Source organism: Schistocerca cancellata, chromosome 1, assembly GCF_023864275.1.
Source record: "Schistocerca cancellata isolate TAMUIC-IGC-003103 chromosome 1, iqSchCanc2.1, whole genome shotgun sequence".
Taxonomy (NCBI): Eukaryota; Metazoa; Arthropoda; class Insecta; order Orthoptera; family Acrididae; genus Schistocerca; species Schistocerca cancellata.
Genome location: NC_064626.1, coordinates 62985260 through 63004393, shown reverse-complemented (window position 1 = coordinate 63004393; position 19134 = coordinate 62985260). Strand labels below are relative to the sequence as shown.

General features: G+C 40.9%; 1 protein-coding gene across 1 annotated transcript in view; it reads right to left on the bottom strand.

Moving 5' to 3' along the window:
• LOC126149187 (calsenilin) overlaps positions 1-19134 on the bottom strand; it is a 255358-nt gene that overhangs the window by 133438 nt on the left and 102786 nt on the right. Inside the window, exon 2 of the mRNA XM_049915803.1 lies at positions 18228-18298. Coding sequence (XP_049771760.1) covers positions 18228-18290 — 63 coding nt within the window. The 5' untranslated portion in view covers positions 18291-18298. The remainder of the gene's footprint in view (positions 1-18227; positions 18299-19134) is intronic.

Here is a 19134-nt window from a genome sequence, read left to right as displayed (position 1 = left end):
AGGCCGTCTTCCGCTCACGCCCCAACATCGTGCAGCCCGCCTCCAGTGGTGTCGCGACAGGCGTGAATGGAGGGACGAATGGAGACGTGTCGTCTTCAGCGATGAGAGTCGCTTCTGCCTTGGTGCCAATGATGGTCGTATGCGTGTTTGGCGCCGTGCAGGACTGCATACGACCGAGGCACACAGGGCCAACACCCGGCATCATGGTGTGGGGAGCGATCTCCTACACTGGCCGTACACCACTGGTGATCGTCGAGGGGACACTGAATAGTGCACGGTACATCCAAACCGTCATCGAACCCATCGTTCTACCATTCCTAGTCCGACAAGGGAACTTGCTGTTCCAACAGGACAATGCACGTCCGCATGTATCCCGTGACACCCAACGTGCTCTAGAAGGTGTAAGTCAACTACCCTGGCCAGCAAGATCTCCGGATCTGTCCCCCATTGAGCATGTTTGGGACTGGATGAAGCGTCGTCTCACGCGGTCTGCACGTCCAGCACGAACGCTGGTCCAACTGAGGCGCCAGGTGGAAATGGCATGGCAAGCCGTTCCACAGGACTACATCCAGCATCTCTACGATCGTCTCCATGGGAGAATAGCAGCCTGCATTGCTGCGAAAGGTGGATATACACTGTACTAGTGCCGACATTGTGCATGCTCTGTTGCCTGTGTCTATGTGCCTGTGGTTCTGTCAGTGTGATCATGTGATGTATCTGACCCCAGGAATGTGTCAATAAAGTTTCCCCTTCCTGGGACAATGAATTCACGGTGTTCTTATTTCAATTTCCAGGAGTGTATAAGTTGAATAACAGGGAAACAATAGATTGCTACTTCACCTAATTAGTTATGAACAACAACATAGCTCGCGATATATTCACTTCTGAACGCATACTACGTCATCACTGCAGAAGCCACGGAAACCTCACAAGTGCACAAGTCGGCACTGCGAAATATTCCCATCTCCCACGACCACACGCAAACTGCTCCACTCTCCAAGACTCTGTGTAGGTCGCGCCGTACCGCCCAGAACTCTCCGTGTCGTGTGCGACCGTCCCTCGCGCCGCGCTGTTCGGAACTGCCACTTCCGTCCAGTCTTCCCACTCACGAGCACTGTGATTGGTTAGAGCGCTCGCGCCATGTCTTCAAGCCAACGCACAGTCACAGACATAATGAAACACATTCAAAATTCTGGATTTACATTTAAATAAGTTGTAATTAAATAAACATTCCTATGGCTGGACAATAAACACGCTCTAACACACATTATGAAGTACGTAAACAAATTAAATGGCTCTGAGCACTATGGGACTTAACTGCTGAGGTCATCAGTCCCCTGGAACCTAACTAACCTAAGGACATCACACACATCCATGCCCGAGGCAGGATTCGAACCTGCGACCGTAGCAGCCGCTCGGTTCCAGACTGTAGCGCCTAGAACCGGTCGGCCACTCCAGCCGGCTAACCAAATTAAATAAACATATATCAAAGGAATAGCAACAAAAGGTAGGCCAGTAGCCTAATGTCTCTGTCCTTTCTAAAACACAGTAAATATTTTATTCATGATTAGTATATATCGGGTTAAACAAAGACATAGACGACTAAATATATTTATAAGCATGCTGGTACCGTTTTTTCGTCTAACTGTGGAGTACTTATGGCCTGATGTGATCGATACTAATCGGCCACTTTAACCTCCAACAACCCATGTATTATTCAAGTTACATAGCTGTAATTTATACCAATCTGGGTTTACATTAAGAGCTTTCTGAAGACATGTTGTAACACCATAGCTCTTATGCTGTATGGATTTATTTTGCTTTTGTTTCATTTAATGTTACATTGCTGTGCTTCTGTAAATGTGTGTGATTGAATCGATAACATAAAATTGTATACTGCTTTCTTTATACAAACTTTGATGTCATGGTTTGGTTCTATGCTGTATAGCATATCTTTCATTTAAACTCTTTGTCCCATTTGGAGGGAACAAAACTTATTGTATATAATTGTAATTTTGTCCGAATAATTTTTGGTAGAAATGTCAATATGTGAAAATGTTCTGTCTTATTTAATGTGTTTGGTTGCTGTTATGTAAACTGCTAATCCTCACTTAGGGTTCTTAGTTATTGTGTATGTAAAAGTTGTTATGGTTCCCCTCGGGAACGGAACTGTGTAACGCGCGCAAATTGTGGTTGGCCTATGTAGAAAAGGTGGAACTGATAGTCAGTCAGCGACGAGCTAAGAGTCGGGAACGAGCTACGAGTCCGTGCACTGCCATGTAACAGATGCACATTGTGCTGGTTCCGAGAAAGGCTTTTCCTGCCGTTTTCCAATGCCTCGGAATAATGGATAAATAGCTGGAAATATTCTGGGATTGGCATCAATCATCGCCACCAAGAAATGACAGAGTCCAGCAATTCTACCTGCAATTCCACCTAACAACATGCAGTTACCACCACATTGCGCAATCATTACATCGGAATACTACAATGATGTACAGTGAAGGATCATCTTAATGGATGTGTTAGTGTGCTCAAATATAAGGTAATTTATATCTGAATTTATGTACCTACCCTGATTTTTCTCCTCATCATAACACCTCTCAGGTTCCTCTCCGTTTGAGCTAAAGTGATATCCGAGTGTACTTACTAAAAGAACATTAAAGCCCAATATTTTGCTCATTAATGCCTCTTCAACATAGTAAAAAGAAAGTTAAAGTTAAGATGGCAAGAGAGTGAGTTAAAGTAAATGTTTTTTGCTGAAAATATTCCTATTAAAACTGCTTATTAAAGTGCTGTTGCTAACTTCAAAATTAAAAGTTCTTAAGACTGAGGCTTATAAAGTAAATGAACACATTGTTGTCTGTAGTAAATTCTAAAAGGTGAGTCAGTTTCTTGCAATTTTGTCAACATTGTGTTTCGCTGTAGTAAAAGTGAGAAAGCTGCAGTTGTGAAACGTTATATACTCATGTTTGCTAAGTGTTTGTCTCCCTTGTGTATTAGAAGTGCATATTAATAGTAATGTTATAAAGACTGTTCACTTTGTGTACGCCCTGAAAGTAATAGTGTGTTTCGGTATCTGTTATAATTTTGCAAATTGTTTCTGCTGCTCTGTTAGTTTCAATCTTACCGTAAACATATGTGTGTGTCAGAGTTCACTGCACTCGCGTGTGACAAAGTATAGGTAGTGTTTATCCATTAAAGTTATTAATAACTATTTTCTTAAACGAGAACGTTAATCTTTCTCTTGCCTAATTAGGCTGGCGACCGTTTTCCTTATTCTATAAACAGTATAGCTAGGCAAAATTTTGTTTGTTACTGTTCAAATATTTACGTAATTCTGACTTTCATTTCCGATAAGCCACCTCCGTTAGGTACGACACGGTCAACACAACAAAATTCCTCTCAGAGGGTAACACTGCTCTGTTGCTTTATACCATTATCACTCTAACAAAATAATTCTGTTTCGCAAATTGCCTCCAGTTTCGAGGTTATGGCATAGTAGTAGCAGACAGAAGTGTTACAATGTCGATCGACAAAATCGGATGAACCATTTAGATTTTGGAAACTCTTTGCTGGTTGTTACTTGTATACTTTATCATCAGATACTAAACTTTAAACTAATACAGGAATTGAAAATCTGATTACACCATCAGAATCGTGCTAATAATGGCAATGTACATGTTTCTTTTTTAGGTATCATGATACACCTGGCTACTATTAATTTCTATACCAATAGTGAAACGTCTGCTATTAAGGTTTCACAAAGTCCGCCATCTTTGGCACTCTCGGCATACAAGTTGTGGTGTCACCGCCAGACACCACACTTGCTAGGTGGTAGCTTTAAATCGGCCGCGGTCCATTAGTACATGGCGGACCCGCGTGTCGCCACTGTCAGAAATTGCAGACCTAGCGCCACAACATGGCAGGTCTAGAAAGACGGACTAGCACTCGTCCCAGTTGTACGACGACTTTGCTAGCGACTACACTGACGAAGCCTTTCTCTCATTTGCCGAGAGACAGTTAGAATAGCCTTCAGCTAAGTCCATGACTACGACCTAGCAAGGCGCCATTAGCCTTACAGTGCTTGTAATTAAAGTCTCATTTGTATCGTCAAGAGCGATGTACCACAATGATGGATTAAAGATAAGTATTATACAAGCTACGTGCTTTTCTTATTAGCATTAATTAAGTATCCTTTTCAGACTTCACGCCCGTCTGCGTTAGATAGCGTGCATTTCGGCCTCTTCTATCTACAAGGTGTTGGCACATTTGCCAACACATCACAAGTCTCTTTCATCGACACAGCGTCACCAAGGAATTCCCAGCCACGCGGTCAGCTAGCAACCACGTAATCCAGCTATTGTGTGGCATCACGTGGTTGCTAACGAGCTGCGGCTTTGACGAGCGTCCTATGCGGCCGCCCCAACTCCAAACATAGAATATTTCCAGGGCGCCACATCTCGCCCGTTACCTCACAGTGTCATTTATTGATGTTCATTGAAGTGTGTGACTTCTGTCTGTTTCGTGTCAAGTGCATGAGTTTGTGGCCACGTGGTCCAGTGATAGCCTACGGACATAGCGTAGATCACTATAGGGAAACAGCCAACAGTCAGCGTCCAAGGAAAGTCCACGACCATGGAGGTAAAAAAAAGGGGAGATTGCGCTACCGACTTATGCTGTACGTTCTTTTGAAGCTGGCGCCGCCATGTTAGGTGCACCTAAACATTAGCAGACTATTGTTTACATGGAGATCGTTTATGATTACTTTTTCTTCGTAATTTCTGGAGTGTGGACGCGATAAGTGTTTTAAATAGTCCAGAGCTTACGCTAATAATGTAGTGTCAAGAAGACCTGTTCAAACATTTTCCTGGTTTTAGTGTGTAAATGATCCTGTAAAACGATGAATTTGCCTTCGTAAATAAAACTTCCTTGTCTTATATATTTCAAATAATGAAGAAGAGTAATATGTGATATTTGACGTGGAAAGTATGCTTTTATAATCCATTTAAATCCTTTTTTTATTATATTTACGCTGATAGCTGATGAAGCTAGAACTCCGAAAACAATGCTTGTTTGCTTACTGCTACTGTAATTCTTACTCGCTCCATTTTCAAACTTCTAAATATATGCACAACGTCTTCAATGTTCACGTTTGCAAAAATGCTTACCTACATTTTTTTTTGTTAGCCCATAAATGTGAGAAATGAGGTAAGAAGTAACGAAGACATGCTAGCATGACTTGTGTATGTCAACAAAGTGAATGATTCTTGAAATGTCGAAGGAACAGAAGTGCACGAACGTGACCTCCATGCAGAACTGAGTTCCTGTTTTGTTAGTCTGTCAGTGCGTCAATGTTATTTTAGTTTACATGTCTTCTCACTCAGAAATCTTACCTAAGAACTGACATTCAGTGAGTGGCCAAAAGTAGCAGAAAACGAAAAATTTCTTATTGAAAATATGTTAAACATCTGGTTTTGGGCAACGAAGATGGTGGGCGTCGGCTTCATGTTTTTGGAGGTAATGACAACTCCTCTTAGTTTTACCTCCATGTACACGACAGCATCGTCAAAAATCTCGCTGCGTATTATTATATTGAAATTATATGAATTTTGTAATGGAATGCGTTACTGTGTTGATGGAATTCTACTGACGCAAATAAATGTCCATTGGCGAGTAAAGTTAGTGTAAAAATTTGGAGTTAGAATATTTATTTCATCTATAAAAGTCCTATCAAGTCCATAGAGACTGGATTGTCACTAATATTCAGTATGTATGACGAAATAAATGCTTTTAACACGTTGGATATCAGTCAGACTTTCTACGAATCTTACGTCGTATCTGAAGTCACAATATCTCTGGTAAAGGCTTTCACTCATTTTGGTGAATTTCGTCGTGATCGTGTTTTTATGAACACGGGAATTTGAAGTTACGAGTTTTCAAGTTACGAAAAAACCTTGCTTTTCTCTTCAAACTAGTGTGAGGAGTGTTCACAAGAAAAGTTAATCTAAATATAAACATTCAAGTTATACTAATCACCAGAAACAAGGAAAGAGACATATGTCTTTTATGTTGATGCTATGGCCGACGCGGCCATTCACTTAAAAAGATACCCAAATACCATAAGATCGGGAGTAGTCGTTAGATGACAAACCAGAAGCCGACGTCCGCCTGTTAGTTGCCCCAATAGTAGCTTCTGGCGGAAGACGTCTGCTTCCTTTGCAGGAGTGCTAATCTAAAGCGTGAAGACATCACACGGTTCATTCGTAAGTGGACTTATTCAAGTGATATTGTCCGTTATATACTAGATTTTTGTTTGCTCTGATTACTTTTACTGCACTGGTTTTATTTCTGCCATACAGCTCGAATGACCGAACACAACAAAATTTGTTCTCAGCGTTTCCGGGAAGAGAAAAACTAAAGAATATGATGGCTTTATGACAGCAGCAATTTCACGTGACATACTTGTCTTCTTGGCTATTCAAAACGTGTAACAAAAAGAAAGGTACATTGGCGAAGCGAAATGCGTCGTATTACTGGATCAAATATGCATTTAAGTCAGAAAAACGCCTGAAAATGCGTTCTTTACGCTGTGTTATTTCCAGTAAGTCTAACATTTTCTATTTAAAGCAATTCTGAATGCACACTGCAGATATTAGAACAAGAAGCACTCGTAACCAGTAGTCTGATAATGTCTTCGGACATCTAACATAGCAGCGCGGCCATGAAAGCAACGTACTACGTTAAGGCTGTAGCGACATCCCCCCTTATTATATACCTCCATGCCTTATCCACTACAATGGAATTACAACAGACATTATTTGCAACATCGCAAAATTCCCATCTCGAGTATATCTTACACAAACTGGTATTGGTTACCATTTTTTACTATGCTGTAATCGTCCAGTCAGCTCCGACAATGTTTATTCTTCTAAGCCCACGACGCAAATGGTACTGGTATGCGAGTATTTTGCTATAAAGATTAAGATTTCCTTCAACATATACATAGCAAATCATGTCAATAGAGTTCCTTAACTTGGTTAGACTGTGCTCAGTATTATTTTTAAGCAAAATGTGTTAATATTTATAAGTACTTCTTAAATCGTCTGTTAAATACTATTGCTACAAAAAACATATCTAAGATGGAATGCTCTCTTTCAAATTCTGAAGGTGGCAGGGGTAAAATACAGGGAGCGAAAGGCTATTTACAATTTGTACAGAAACCAGATGGCAGTTATAAGAGTCGAGGGACATGAAAGGGAAGCAGTTGTTGGGAAGGGAGTAAGACAGGGTTGTAGCCTCTCCCCGATGTTATTCAATCTGTATATTGAGCAAGCAGTAAAGGAAACAAAAGAAAAACTCGGAGTAGGTATTAAAATCCATGGAGAAGAAATAAAAACTTTGAGGTTCGCCGATGACATTGTAATTCTGTCAGAGACAGCAAAGGACTTGGAAGAGCAATTGAACGGAATGGATAGCGTCTTGAAAGGAGGATATAAGATGAACATCAACAAAAGCAAAACGAGGATAATGGAATGTAGTCGAATTAAGTCGGGTGATGCTGAGGGTATTAGATTAGGAAATGAGACACTTAAAGTAGTAAAGGAGTTTTGCTATTTGGGGAGCAAAATAACTGATGATGGTCGAAGTAGAGAGGATATAAAATGTAGACTGGCAATGGCGAGGAAAGCGTTTCTGAAGAAGAGAAATTTGTTAACATCGAGTATAGATTTAAGTGTCAAGAAGTCATTTCTGAAAGTATTTGTATGGAGTGTAGCCATGTGTGGAAGTGAAACACGGACGATAAATAGTTTGGACAAGAAGAGAATAGAAGCTTTCGAAATGTGGTGCTACAGAATAATGCTGAAGATTAGATGGATAGATCACATAACTAATGAGGAAGTATTGAATAGGATTGGGGAGAAGAGAAGTTTGTGGCACAACTTGACCAAAAGAAGGGATCGGTTGGTAGGACATATTCTGAGGCATCAAGGGATGACAAATTTAGTATTGGAGGGCAGCGTGGAGGGTAAAAATCGTAGAGGGAGACCAAGGGATGAATACACTAAGCAGATTCAGAAGGATGTAGGTTGCAGTAGGTACCAGGAGATGAAGAAGCTTGCACAGGATAGAGTAGCATGGAGAGCTGCATCAAACCAGTCTCATGACTGAAGACCACAACAACAACAACAACAACAAGATGGAGTTGTAATAAAAGGGCAACAAACTTACGTGCTCACAGCTTCCGTGTTACAATAGAAGGATGACTCAACTCTCGGCACAGATGATAAACGCTGTTCCTCTGCTCAAGCGTTACTGACAAAACCCCCGCCAAAAGTTTAGTGTCTTATTTGAGGCTTAATCTTCATTACAGTGTTCCAGCTAAGAAATGGGATTTTCCGAAGTACTGCTGAGACGAAGTTAGCGCTGCAGCCTGGCGTTCCGCGTGATTCCGGCAGTTGGGGGACTTTCATTATTCATGCCGCACAGAGGGGAAGGCGTTTTACAAACGACTAAAGATTAGACTCTAAAACGCTTGCTGTTAGCAACGATACTACTTTGAGGAGGACGAAACGGAACATAGAATACTGACTCTATGCACCACACCAAGACGAAATACTTGATTTGTTTGTTACAGTTTATGGAAACAGAGTACACAAAATTATTTTCAGCAGATAGTTCGCCTTTATTGCAAAGAAAAATTAAAATTTATACAAAATGACAAAATTTTCAGAAATGCTCAGGGAAGGTGCGATAAAGAACAATTACACTTGGTTGATCAGATGTTCAAGAAAGACAATACTTGAAACTTTTATCAAATATTTAAGAAAAAACAGCGAATATTTAGGTTCTAGGATTCATGAACGAAGAAAGTATTCTGGTATTAACCACAGAGACAACTGCAAAATTCCAGCAAAGTATTTTGATAAACTGAACAAATATTGGAATGTAGAAAACCCAAATTACGAGTAATATAAGAATCAATCATGCCTCAAAATGAACAAGAAATGGTACAAATTGTGAATTCAATGCAGAATTTTAAAGCACCAACTGAAGCTGATATAACAACAGAAATTTTAAGGTACAGTGAGTAACAAAAGCAACTGGAACTAGTTAAGCTGATGGAAAAAAATTAGGAAGAAGAGAGGCACCAAATCAACATTACTCCAATTAAAAGACAAAGAAGGTTGAGAAACAGATGTCAACAACTACCTGCAGCACACAAAATATTTCCTGAAGCACTTCTCACGTAGAATTAGGAGAACAACACGCAGGGATTAGGAGAGCTAGAGTCTGTACAGAACCAATAATTTGTCGGTATCATTGTAAGAAACAACGAAATGAGCTAAAAATATTGTTGTATATTGAAGGATTTGAAAAAGCCATATGACTGTACATACATGGGTATTTTATTCGAAACACAGGAAGATTCGGAATAGACGAGGAAGATAGGGTCTCTTCAAAGAAACACCACCAAATTATAAATGTAACGCAAAATTCATGGGAGTAATGTCACACTGTTTTGCGATAATAGAGGAGTTTGACAAGGTGATGAACTATTTCGTTGTAGGTATGGTAGAAAAAAATGAACAGAGAATGGCCGAAAAAATTATCAGACACTGACATTAGAAGCGAAATAGAAGCTTTCAGGAAAAGGAATACTCTCAAAACTTATTGTCCTTGCAGATAATTCATAAGTTCTGTACATCAAACACTAAATGTGGAAATATCAGAAGAATAAACAAATTAAATGTATATTATACAACGTAAATGAGGAGAAGAGAAGCTACCAGAGAAAGATTACGAATGATGGACTTCGCATTTCACATAACAAAAGATGTTTCCAAAAAAGATTCTTTAGGAATGCAAAACTTCGTTATCATAAGATTGTAATTCAGCCAAAATCCGTATGGGCACTACAGACTGCAATTTGAGGATCAATAACAGGAAATGCACAAATCAGGCGAAGTGAAAGAGAGGTTGTGATGAAGATATCACGAAGTAGAACAGCAGAAGAAATGTTATTCTTTGACATTGTCAATGGGGAGAAACGCAATCTGTTTATAAAAAAGCCTACGTCAAGATATAAATTTTCTTTACTGCCTACTGGTTTCGGTTCACTGACGAGGCATCTTCAGATCAATCTAAAATGATGTTCAGTGTGTGACAGTCATTACATATCGCCCTAAAATGATAATTCATAGTTGGTTATGTAAACTGGCTACGTTAATTACTAATCACATGTTACTATAGTCTCCGTGTTGTCACACATGTGTGTTGGCTGACAGTTGTCACACTGACATTTCCTTGTTCCTATTATGAATATTGGAAGTGAACATCCAGTCATGATCAATGCGACTATCGTCGCTCTCGATCTATAGCACACATGCGTGGCAATATGAGCACTGTAACAATATTTGAATAGTGATTCACGTTGCAAATTTATACATCCAGCTACGACTTTTCATTTTAGGGTGACTTAGTGCTAAGAATAGGACGACGTGTAATAAATGTTACACATTGAACAATATTTTAGAATCATCTGAGTATTGCCCATCAGTGAACCGAACCTTGCAATCAATAAAGAAAATCTGTGATCACGATTTAGCATTTTTTCCACACATATTTTAACAGGAGAAATACGTACTTCTGTGTTGTACAGATGTACACATTTAGGAAAACAAAAATACACAATTATGTAGCATAAATTATAGATGATGTTAGGAAAAGAAGGCCAATGTTCTAAAGAAACATGCAGAGAATGAGCTGTGGTAGACTGATAAGAAAAATTCTGAAGCATTCTGAAAAATTGAGAGGTAAATCCAAATGGCTCAGTAATTAGAGAAACTGGTATGATAAGCAATATAATGACGAAATAAACAAGATAGATACAATATACAGTGATGTGGCGGGAAAGTTTGCAAGATAAAATTGGTCCAAAAAGATAGGAAACAAAGTGGACGGCATAAAAGAGAAAAAAAAGTGAACAACTGAAGGAATGTTGGAGAATGTGTAAAGCAAACAAAATGGGTTAAATGAAGTCTTTCGCTGGGCTATAATGATATAAGAAGGATACAGTATTTCAATTGAAAATCACTGACAGAAACATATTAGTCGCAACAAATCATCATCAGCGCTCGGTTGTATGTAGTTACGAAACACTCTACTTTGGAATGAGATTTGTTGGTAATGTAAAGAAAAACTTGTTATGCATTTGTTTCAGTTAACATGTAAACTAGTGGGCATTTTATACCGCCTGAAAGTTATCCATTGCTGATGGCCTGCTGTAAACGTGCATTTGGAATGAAATGTATCCCTCTTTTTTAAAACTTCTCCGAAATGCTTTTTCTCTTTCTATGGGTCCGTGTAATAGAGAGAAAAAACAAAAAGAGAAATGACTGAAGGATCTTCATCTTCTTCTGCCATTATGCGTTCACTGCTGAAAGTGTCTTCCATATTCTTCCTCTTCAGTCAGTTCTGTGGCACCAGATACCACCTCGTTTCAGCTGCCCTGTTAGGGTCATCGAGTCGTCTCTTCCGGTGTCTTCCAGTATTTCTTTCTTACCCCCAAGGACTTCAACGAACCATCCTATTACTGCATTAGTAGGGGCCTTGCCTCGCTGTAGGGCCAGTCTATTGGCCCATCAGCCTTGCAAATTTCTCTACGAAGTGAGTCACCTGTGTTAGTCTACTGGTGGCCTCGCTCCTCACCTTGACCTTGACGATGACGCCCCATGTCCTTTTCTGCATTGCCCTTTCTGAACGCTGTGGATAATCGCGTATGTCAGAGCTCATGTTTAATGACCGTATGTTGTTACCTGTATGACACTTGTGTTGTACACTTTCATTTTCAGGTTCATTGAGACACCTTTGTTGTTCGACATGAACTGAAACTCTTTGAATGCTGCTCATCTCCATTATTTATCGTATTCTTGACCTTTTGGTGGTCTTCGTATTTGGAGACAATTCCAGTAGCTTTGAGTAATCCCATTGTCCAAAAAGGGAGATAGGAATAACTTTAAAAATTATATCAGAATCAGCCTGCTGGTCACTGCATGCAAATTGTATGCTAAGATTTTGAACGGTTGTTTGAAGAGCAAATACGAGTATTTCTGACGTGAAGGACAAATGGTTTGTAAAAAGTTAGGATCTACGGCAGATGCAGTATTTGCGTTGAAACAAATACTAGTAACTGAAAAACGAATTTAACAGAGAAATCGACTTCGTATTTTCAGAGTTTATAAAAGTTTTGGTAATGTTTATGAGCCGTGCTCTCTCCCAACTATGCGTTTTCGTGAACCTCGCTGTCTATCTGTGTTTGGTTCCCGCCCTTGTTGCGGTTACGTCGTGGCTCTTCTTCCTTCTACGCGTGGCAGCAGTGATGTGTATCGATATTTGCGCCGTGTACCATCTTTGGTTTGGTGCATATAGTTTCCGGCAAAGGGGTCTGGAGCATGGAGGTAAGAATAGAGGAAGACGCCGTGACGTCACAGCTGTGAAGCTATGTGAAGCCGAGGGTAGCCATCTCAATCCGACCAAAACATTGCTGCTGTTAGCTTGTGTGCATAGGCTTGTCGCTCGCTTTTGGAAGGATTTTGCGCTATTATGGTGACTTGTGTGGTGTTCGGATATACGAATCGTTCTGATTGTGATGCGAAATCGAAAGGAATAACATTTCATGTGTAAGTTGTCTCGTTAAGTGTGATTTTACAACTTCATTGTGAATGAACGTGTGCTACATCGGTACTTGTACTATAGCGTGTTTTTCTCCTGTATGATTTTAGATTTCCTAAAAATGGAAGTCGGAAAGCTCTGAGGGAGAATGCCGTGAGGAGGAAGAATTGGCGTGCGTCTAAATGGAGCACTATATGTTCTCAGCATTTCCGAGAAGAGGACATAGACCGAACTTCCCTTTCAACAGTAAGGCTCCGAGAAAATGCTGTACCATCAGTTTTCCCTACACACCCAAAACATTTGCAAAAGGTATGTTAATTCAAAGAATTAAATTCTTAGTTTTCAAGTTAACGTTTCAGTATAATACGTACGTATCGTCGATAATCGAAGTGTTGAGTAACTCACTTTGTCTTCATCATGTACCAAATTAAAAGCTAACACTACATTAACTGGCGTAAAGTATAGGCCTAAACAGGACACGGTGTAGATTTGCCATTCTATGTACCGTATTTCAGTAAATATTGGTGGTAATGAACAGTGTTTCCCAGTAGTGTAACGTAACTGAAATGTCCCAGTACGTATTACAAACAAGATGTATTTATGGGGCTTTGGACGGAGGGCATAGCTAACTTAGTTTTCAGTTTCTATTATTTAGTTTGTGTTGATGATGATGTTTGGTTTGTGGGGCGCTCAACTGCGTGGTTATCAGCGCCCGTACAATTATCCAATCTTTGCTCAGTCCAATTTCGCCACTTTCCTGGATGATGATGAAATGATGAGGACAACACAAACACCCAGTCATCTCGAGGCAGGTGAAAATCCCTGACCCCGCCGGGAATCGAACCCGGGAGCCCGCGCTCGGGAAGCGAGAACGCTACCGCGAGACCACCAGCGGCGGACATATTTAGTTTAGTTTGTGATACACGTTTATTACTGAATTAACAAAATTGTATCGTTTACATTGAAGGCTAGCTATTCGTAATATTACATTAAAAACTATTTTTAATCAGAAGAAACGCGGAATTTCGCCTTTACGAGATTTTATTTTAAACAAAAACTTTGAAACAACCAATCTGATGACGTTACATGCGTATATGGTGCAATTAGCGACTGTAATACACGCAGCGCTATAGCACACTGGCAATGTTTTGGTCAGAGTGTCATGGCAGCGAGTCACGCCCCCATGGCTTCAAAACGTAGTACGGCTGGGATACGTAGCGCCATCTCCCCTTATTCTTACCTCCATGGTCTGGAGTGAGTTGGTCGGTTGTTGCGGACGAGGGAAGTTATCTCGGCGCGGTGCAGTCGGTTGAGTCCGCTGGCAGCCACTGCGCAGTGTCGGAGCCTGTGTGGAGCTGTCCTATCGCTACGAGCTTCGTAGTTCAGCGACCCAGGACGTCAAAGTTGAGTAGTGGTTTCAACTGCTCAAGCCACGTCTATTCATGTGGGGGTGGTTCGCTTCGGTGGTTTGCTGTTGGGGAGGTTTTCCGGTGAGCAACACCGAGTGGTTCTACTGCTGAGATTTAGCCGCCATGCGGTGCAATTAACTATTTTGGTCGACTACGATTTGAGTGCACTAGTGGAATTTTCTGTCTTGTGGCCGTTAGTGTTCTGGTTACCTGCCCTGGGCACTGATGTCAATTCAAGAGGTGTTCTTTTGAGCGAACTATTACCGTGTTTCAAATTCAAGTGTACCAGCGGAATTTTCTGCCTACAGGCCGTTAGTGTTCCTGTTCCCTGCCCTGGCCACTAACGTAATTTCAGGCAGCGTCCTTTCCTCACCTGTTGTCGCTGTCCAACACGGTGTGTAATTTTGACAGCTAATACATACTCCATAGTGGATTATCTCGTTTTGTAACATTGCCGGTTTCAGTTCAAAAATTGTTCACATGGCTCTAAGCACTATGGGACTTAATATCTATGGTCATCAGTCCCCTAGAACTTAGAACTACTTAAACCTAACTAACCTAAGGACAGCACACAACACCCAGCCATCACGAGGCAGAGTAAATCACTGACCCCGCCGGGAATCGAACCCGGGAACCCGGGCGTGGGAAGCGAGAACGCTACCGCACGACCACGAGATGCGGGCGGTTTTAGTTCTCATATTCTGATTGACGGGAAGCAAGTCGTTGTATCGGTCGGTGCGTGGCTGTTCCCTGGTTGGGTTCCGACAGATCAAGTATAGTTGGGCTCACCACCTGTCTCACTTAAGAGAACGACGGCAGACCGACCTCACAGGAGGCCTTCTGAGTGCCACCGGTGTTTAATTATCTGTTGTCAGCTATTTTAAATTTTAGGGTTACGGTTATTGGTTCGTTTTCTTAAAAGTTTGCAAAATTAATTTTTAAATTTATCTTTCAAGCTTAAACACTGCGACCTTCTGCCTCTAAAGATTATGGTAAAATGTTTTAAAATTTTGAAATTTAATTGTGGCCTTCAGTCATTTGTATTGTACCTTGCATATGTTGCTTCTTTAAATTATTTTATTGCTATCTTAATTGTATGTTGTCTAGTTGATTTCTAAGATTTCTTGTTGTTAAACATGCTGGCCTTCTGCCTTTAAAGGTCTATAGTAATATATTCTAAAATTCTGGAATTTAATTGTGGTCCTCAGCCGTTTGTATTGCACTTAGTGTATGTTGTTTTTTGAATTATTTTATTGCTATCTTAATTGGATTTTTATCTTCTAAAGATTTCTTGTTGGAGGCCTTCAGCCGTGAAAGATTTGCATTCGCTAAAGATTCGGCTATGTGCCGTTTTGGTTGTAAAGGTTGTTAAATTACAATAAATGACAATTAGAAGCAGAAACTGACCTCAACCCTTGGCCCTTTCCACAATCCTATTACCTGTTCTGGGCAGCTGGTTTAGCCGGCGTTTCAGTTAGTACAGAACATCTGCGGAGAATAACGAAAAAGTGAGGTTATTCATTACTCTGACAAGTAAGGTACTATCGGCATGAATGATAAATTGATGCAGGCTCTTTTGACAAACACAGAAGTTAGACAAAAGTGTATTGACTAACCCACAGTTTTTAACATTTATATGGATTATCAATAGGTGGAGACAATATTCTGTTCTCTCTCTTAAATGCAGGCAATGCCGCGCCTTTGGGTAGAAAAGATGGCGCCCTACCAACGGGAATTTATTTGTAGCACGGAAAATGAAAAAAAAGTTGTATCTATGGGAAAATAAAAAATGGCTTTTAAGGGAAAATATCTCAAATATATTAAAAACTGTTGTTGATTATGAACTATATGAACAAGTTAAAATGTTTTAAACATGTGAGATGTCCTATTATGTGTGAATATAATAAAGATACAGAGGGAAAACTACCAAAACAGAAATCCACAACTGAAGTTGTGTAAGACGTACTTCTTACTCTACTGAGTGAAAGTTAGTCATGGTTGACATATAAACTACATGAAAGCAGAATTCAAGCAGCAAAAATATATTTTCTCAGAGCAACAAAAGGATGTAGTAAATCAGACAGAATTAAAGATGATGACATAAAAGTGAAATGAACATATATAAATTGGGAAATAAGCCATAAAAACTGAAGAAAATGGAATGATCGCAGATTAGTCTAGTGCTGAAAGATTACGTCTCAAAATCATAATGTACAAATCTAAAGAGAGAAGATGTCAAGGGGACCTAATAAAAGAATAGTATCGCAACAGGCAAATACCTAACACCTGAAGTGCAGAAGAACCTTAGTAACATCATTGTTAATTTTAGATGGTCTGGCGTTTGAAGTCAGAACTTTACTGCCTCCCGTATCAAACGCTAAACCAACTCCTGAAGGGAGTAGTTCCAGTTCCTCAGGTTTTCACATGTAAGGACGACGTTGTCAGAAAATTGCGGGTACAGCAGGGACTGCCTATCGATTTTGAACCATCTGATGCACCAATCGAAGCCCCTGAATACACCTTCCCCGACCATAGCAAACGAGTTGAAGGTAGTCACATATATATTCTCTATACCTGAGTAGTACTGTAAGTATTAATTATATATTATTAAATTTTTTGTAAAAGAGTATGATTTAGATTTGTTTGGATGGTCCCCAAACATCATTTCATATTAGGAGTACGAATTCCCGACCGCAAACACATAAACTAAACAGAGAAACTAAGCCGCAGCTGTAATAGTCCCAGAGCACATGTAGTTATTCTTGGAACCCATTAATTAAGTTCTTCAAAAGTCAAGCTTCTGCGCTGCGTCTGTCGAGAGTTTTCAAGTAAACCGAAGCGAAAGCTAGCAAAGCTGTCAGCGAGATAACTGCAACCAACGAATGAAAAGAATATGTAAGTAAACATGCGCCTATATAAGAATGCCTAAAAGAAAACTGTGTGCAAAAGTTAAGGACAAATGTAACTTTCACATGAGATGTCAATGCGAACTAACATGAAACATGGAACATACATACGAAGGACTGCTGTAGTATAGTACACGAAGTATCTGAAAGAAATACGCAATGAAATCAACAGAAATAATACTTTAATTCAAAGATATTAATTAAACTGGAGTTACCGCGATTTCTGAAGATCCCGTGGATATCAGAGAAGGCGGGAAATGATTCTTAATAGAATGTGAGATCACCACGGACGGCGTTATATGCTCGGAAATATTCTCCCATGTTGCCCACAAGAGTGGTTAGCAAGTCTAGGGAACCGGGTGTTCCATTTCTCGAACAGAGTAGTTGTCAACTGCTGGATCGCAGTTAGTGCATGATGACGTGCTGAAATATGTCTCCCCAACATGTCTCATATGGCGGCAGATGGGAACACTGAATGCACCAAGGATGTATGTCGAACATGATCGTTACGGTGGACCAGGTTTTGTGGTGTGAGCAGGTATTTCATGAGCATTCAGACGTCGCATCGAATTGCGAAGGTGGAGGAGGTCTTGGAACGAGAGAATAGGCGAGGAATGGACTAGCGCGCTCCTTCCGCTCACTTAAATCCCATAGAGGACGTGTGAGACACGTTGGGGAGATGTATTGCAGAACGCCCACATTTACAAAGGCCATCTTCCGTTGTCAACCGCGCTGGGGCAGGAATGGAACGCTCCACGACAAGAAATCCTTACCAACCTTGTGGCAGCTTGAGGGGTATACATCGCTGTCCGCGGTGATCAAGAATTAAGAACCATGTTTCGCCTTCTGGAATGTCCAGGGCACCACCGTAAATCGCGATGACATCAGACTAATTATTGCCTTTGAGTATAAGTGTCATTTGCACCTGCCACATTCCGTATTTCTTTCAGTTATATCGCCTACTATGCTATAATATATATGTATGGTCCAGGATTCATCGAGCTGTGTTAGTCTGCAGTGACACGACATACGAAAGTTACTTTTTTCCTTAAGTTTTGTACACCAGGGTATTATTATGTTAAAATAAGTATACAAAGAGAGCGTTGATATCTAATGCATTTTTCCGCGGCAGTGTTCGTGAGTTTTCTACAGCCAGCCAAGCTTCTCTCTGTCTACATGTCTCTGACTACAAAGTTGAAATGGTTTGTATTATCATGTGCAGTCATGCTGGACTCACCCTAAAACTGATGGCACCGTTGCTGTTGACATCGAAGGCCTTGAAGACGTAGTGGGCGTACATGCTCGAGTCTGAAACACCACGCCAGACATGTAGTTGAGCCGATCGGCTGCCAGCACAGTGAATGGGCGGTGAGCCAGCCGAAAACATGCGGCAGGGCGCAGTTCACGTACAACTAAAAATCCACTTCATCTACGGGTAAACAGGGTCTTACACAAACAGGAAGTCAATGTGGTACTTTACAAATGTTCATTCATTTAAGTCCAGCGATTTTCAGTCGAATGTGAATGAATTCTTCGGTGGTGTCATTGTATGGAACATCGCTCCTCCTGGTATAATTCTCCTGAATCCTTCATTGTAAACACTGAAAGAGGGACAGCAAATACTACAGCAATATGTGATGGTGTGCTTGTGACTAGGAGCTATGTCCTTCTTGTTTAGTACCCCTGCCAGCGGACGTCCCGGTGGAGTCAGATGGACTGCCGTGGGTAGAACAGCGGAGTAGTTCAGACACCTGGCATGGAGGGCGCACGCATTGCACCGTATGGACAGGTCCGCTGACGGAAGTGTTTACTTGCGAGCGCCAATAGAGTAGCAGGCCAGTGCTCCCTCACAGTTAGACCGCCAGGTAGTCTAGAGCTTCGTGCCGAGAGGTTTAGTTAGCTTTCCACTCCAGCCGTATGCTGAGTATTATGGTCACTCCACGCCCCATAGTTCAATTCGCACGACGAGTTCGTTCCGCTCTCGGGGTTCTGTTCCCCGGTTGTTACCGAGTCACCGCCGGCCTGTGAAGCTTCCGTGCCAACGGTGTTGAGTAGCGGCGTCGTCGCGCCTTCTGGACACAATGAAGTGGCGACGAAGGACATTCTTACGCGCGTGACGCCCCTATTTTTCCTTCTTTTTGTCT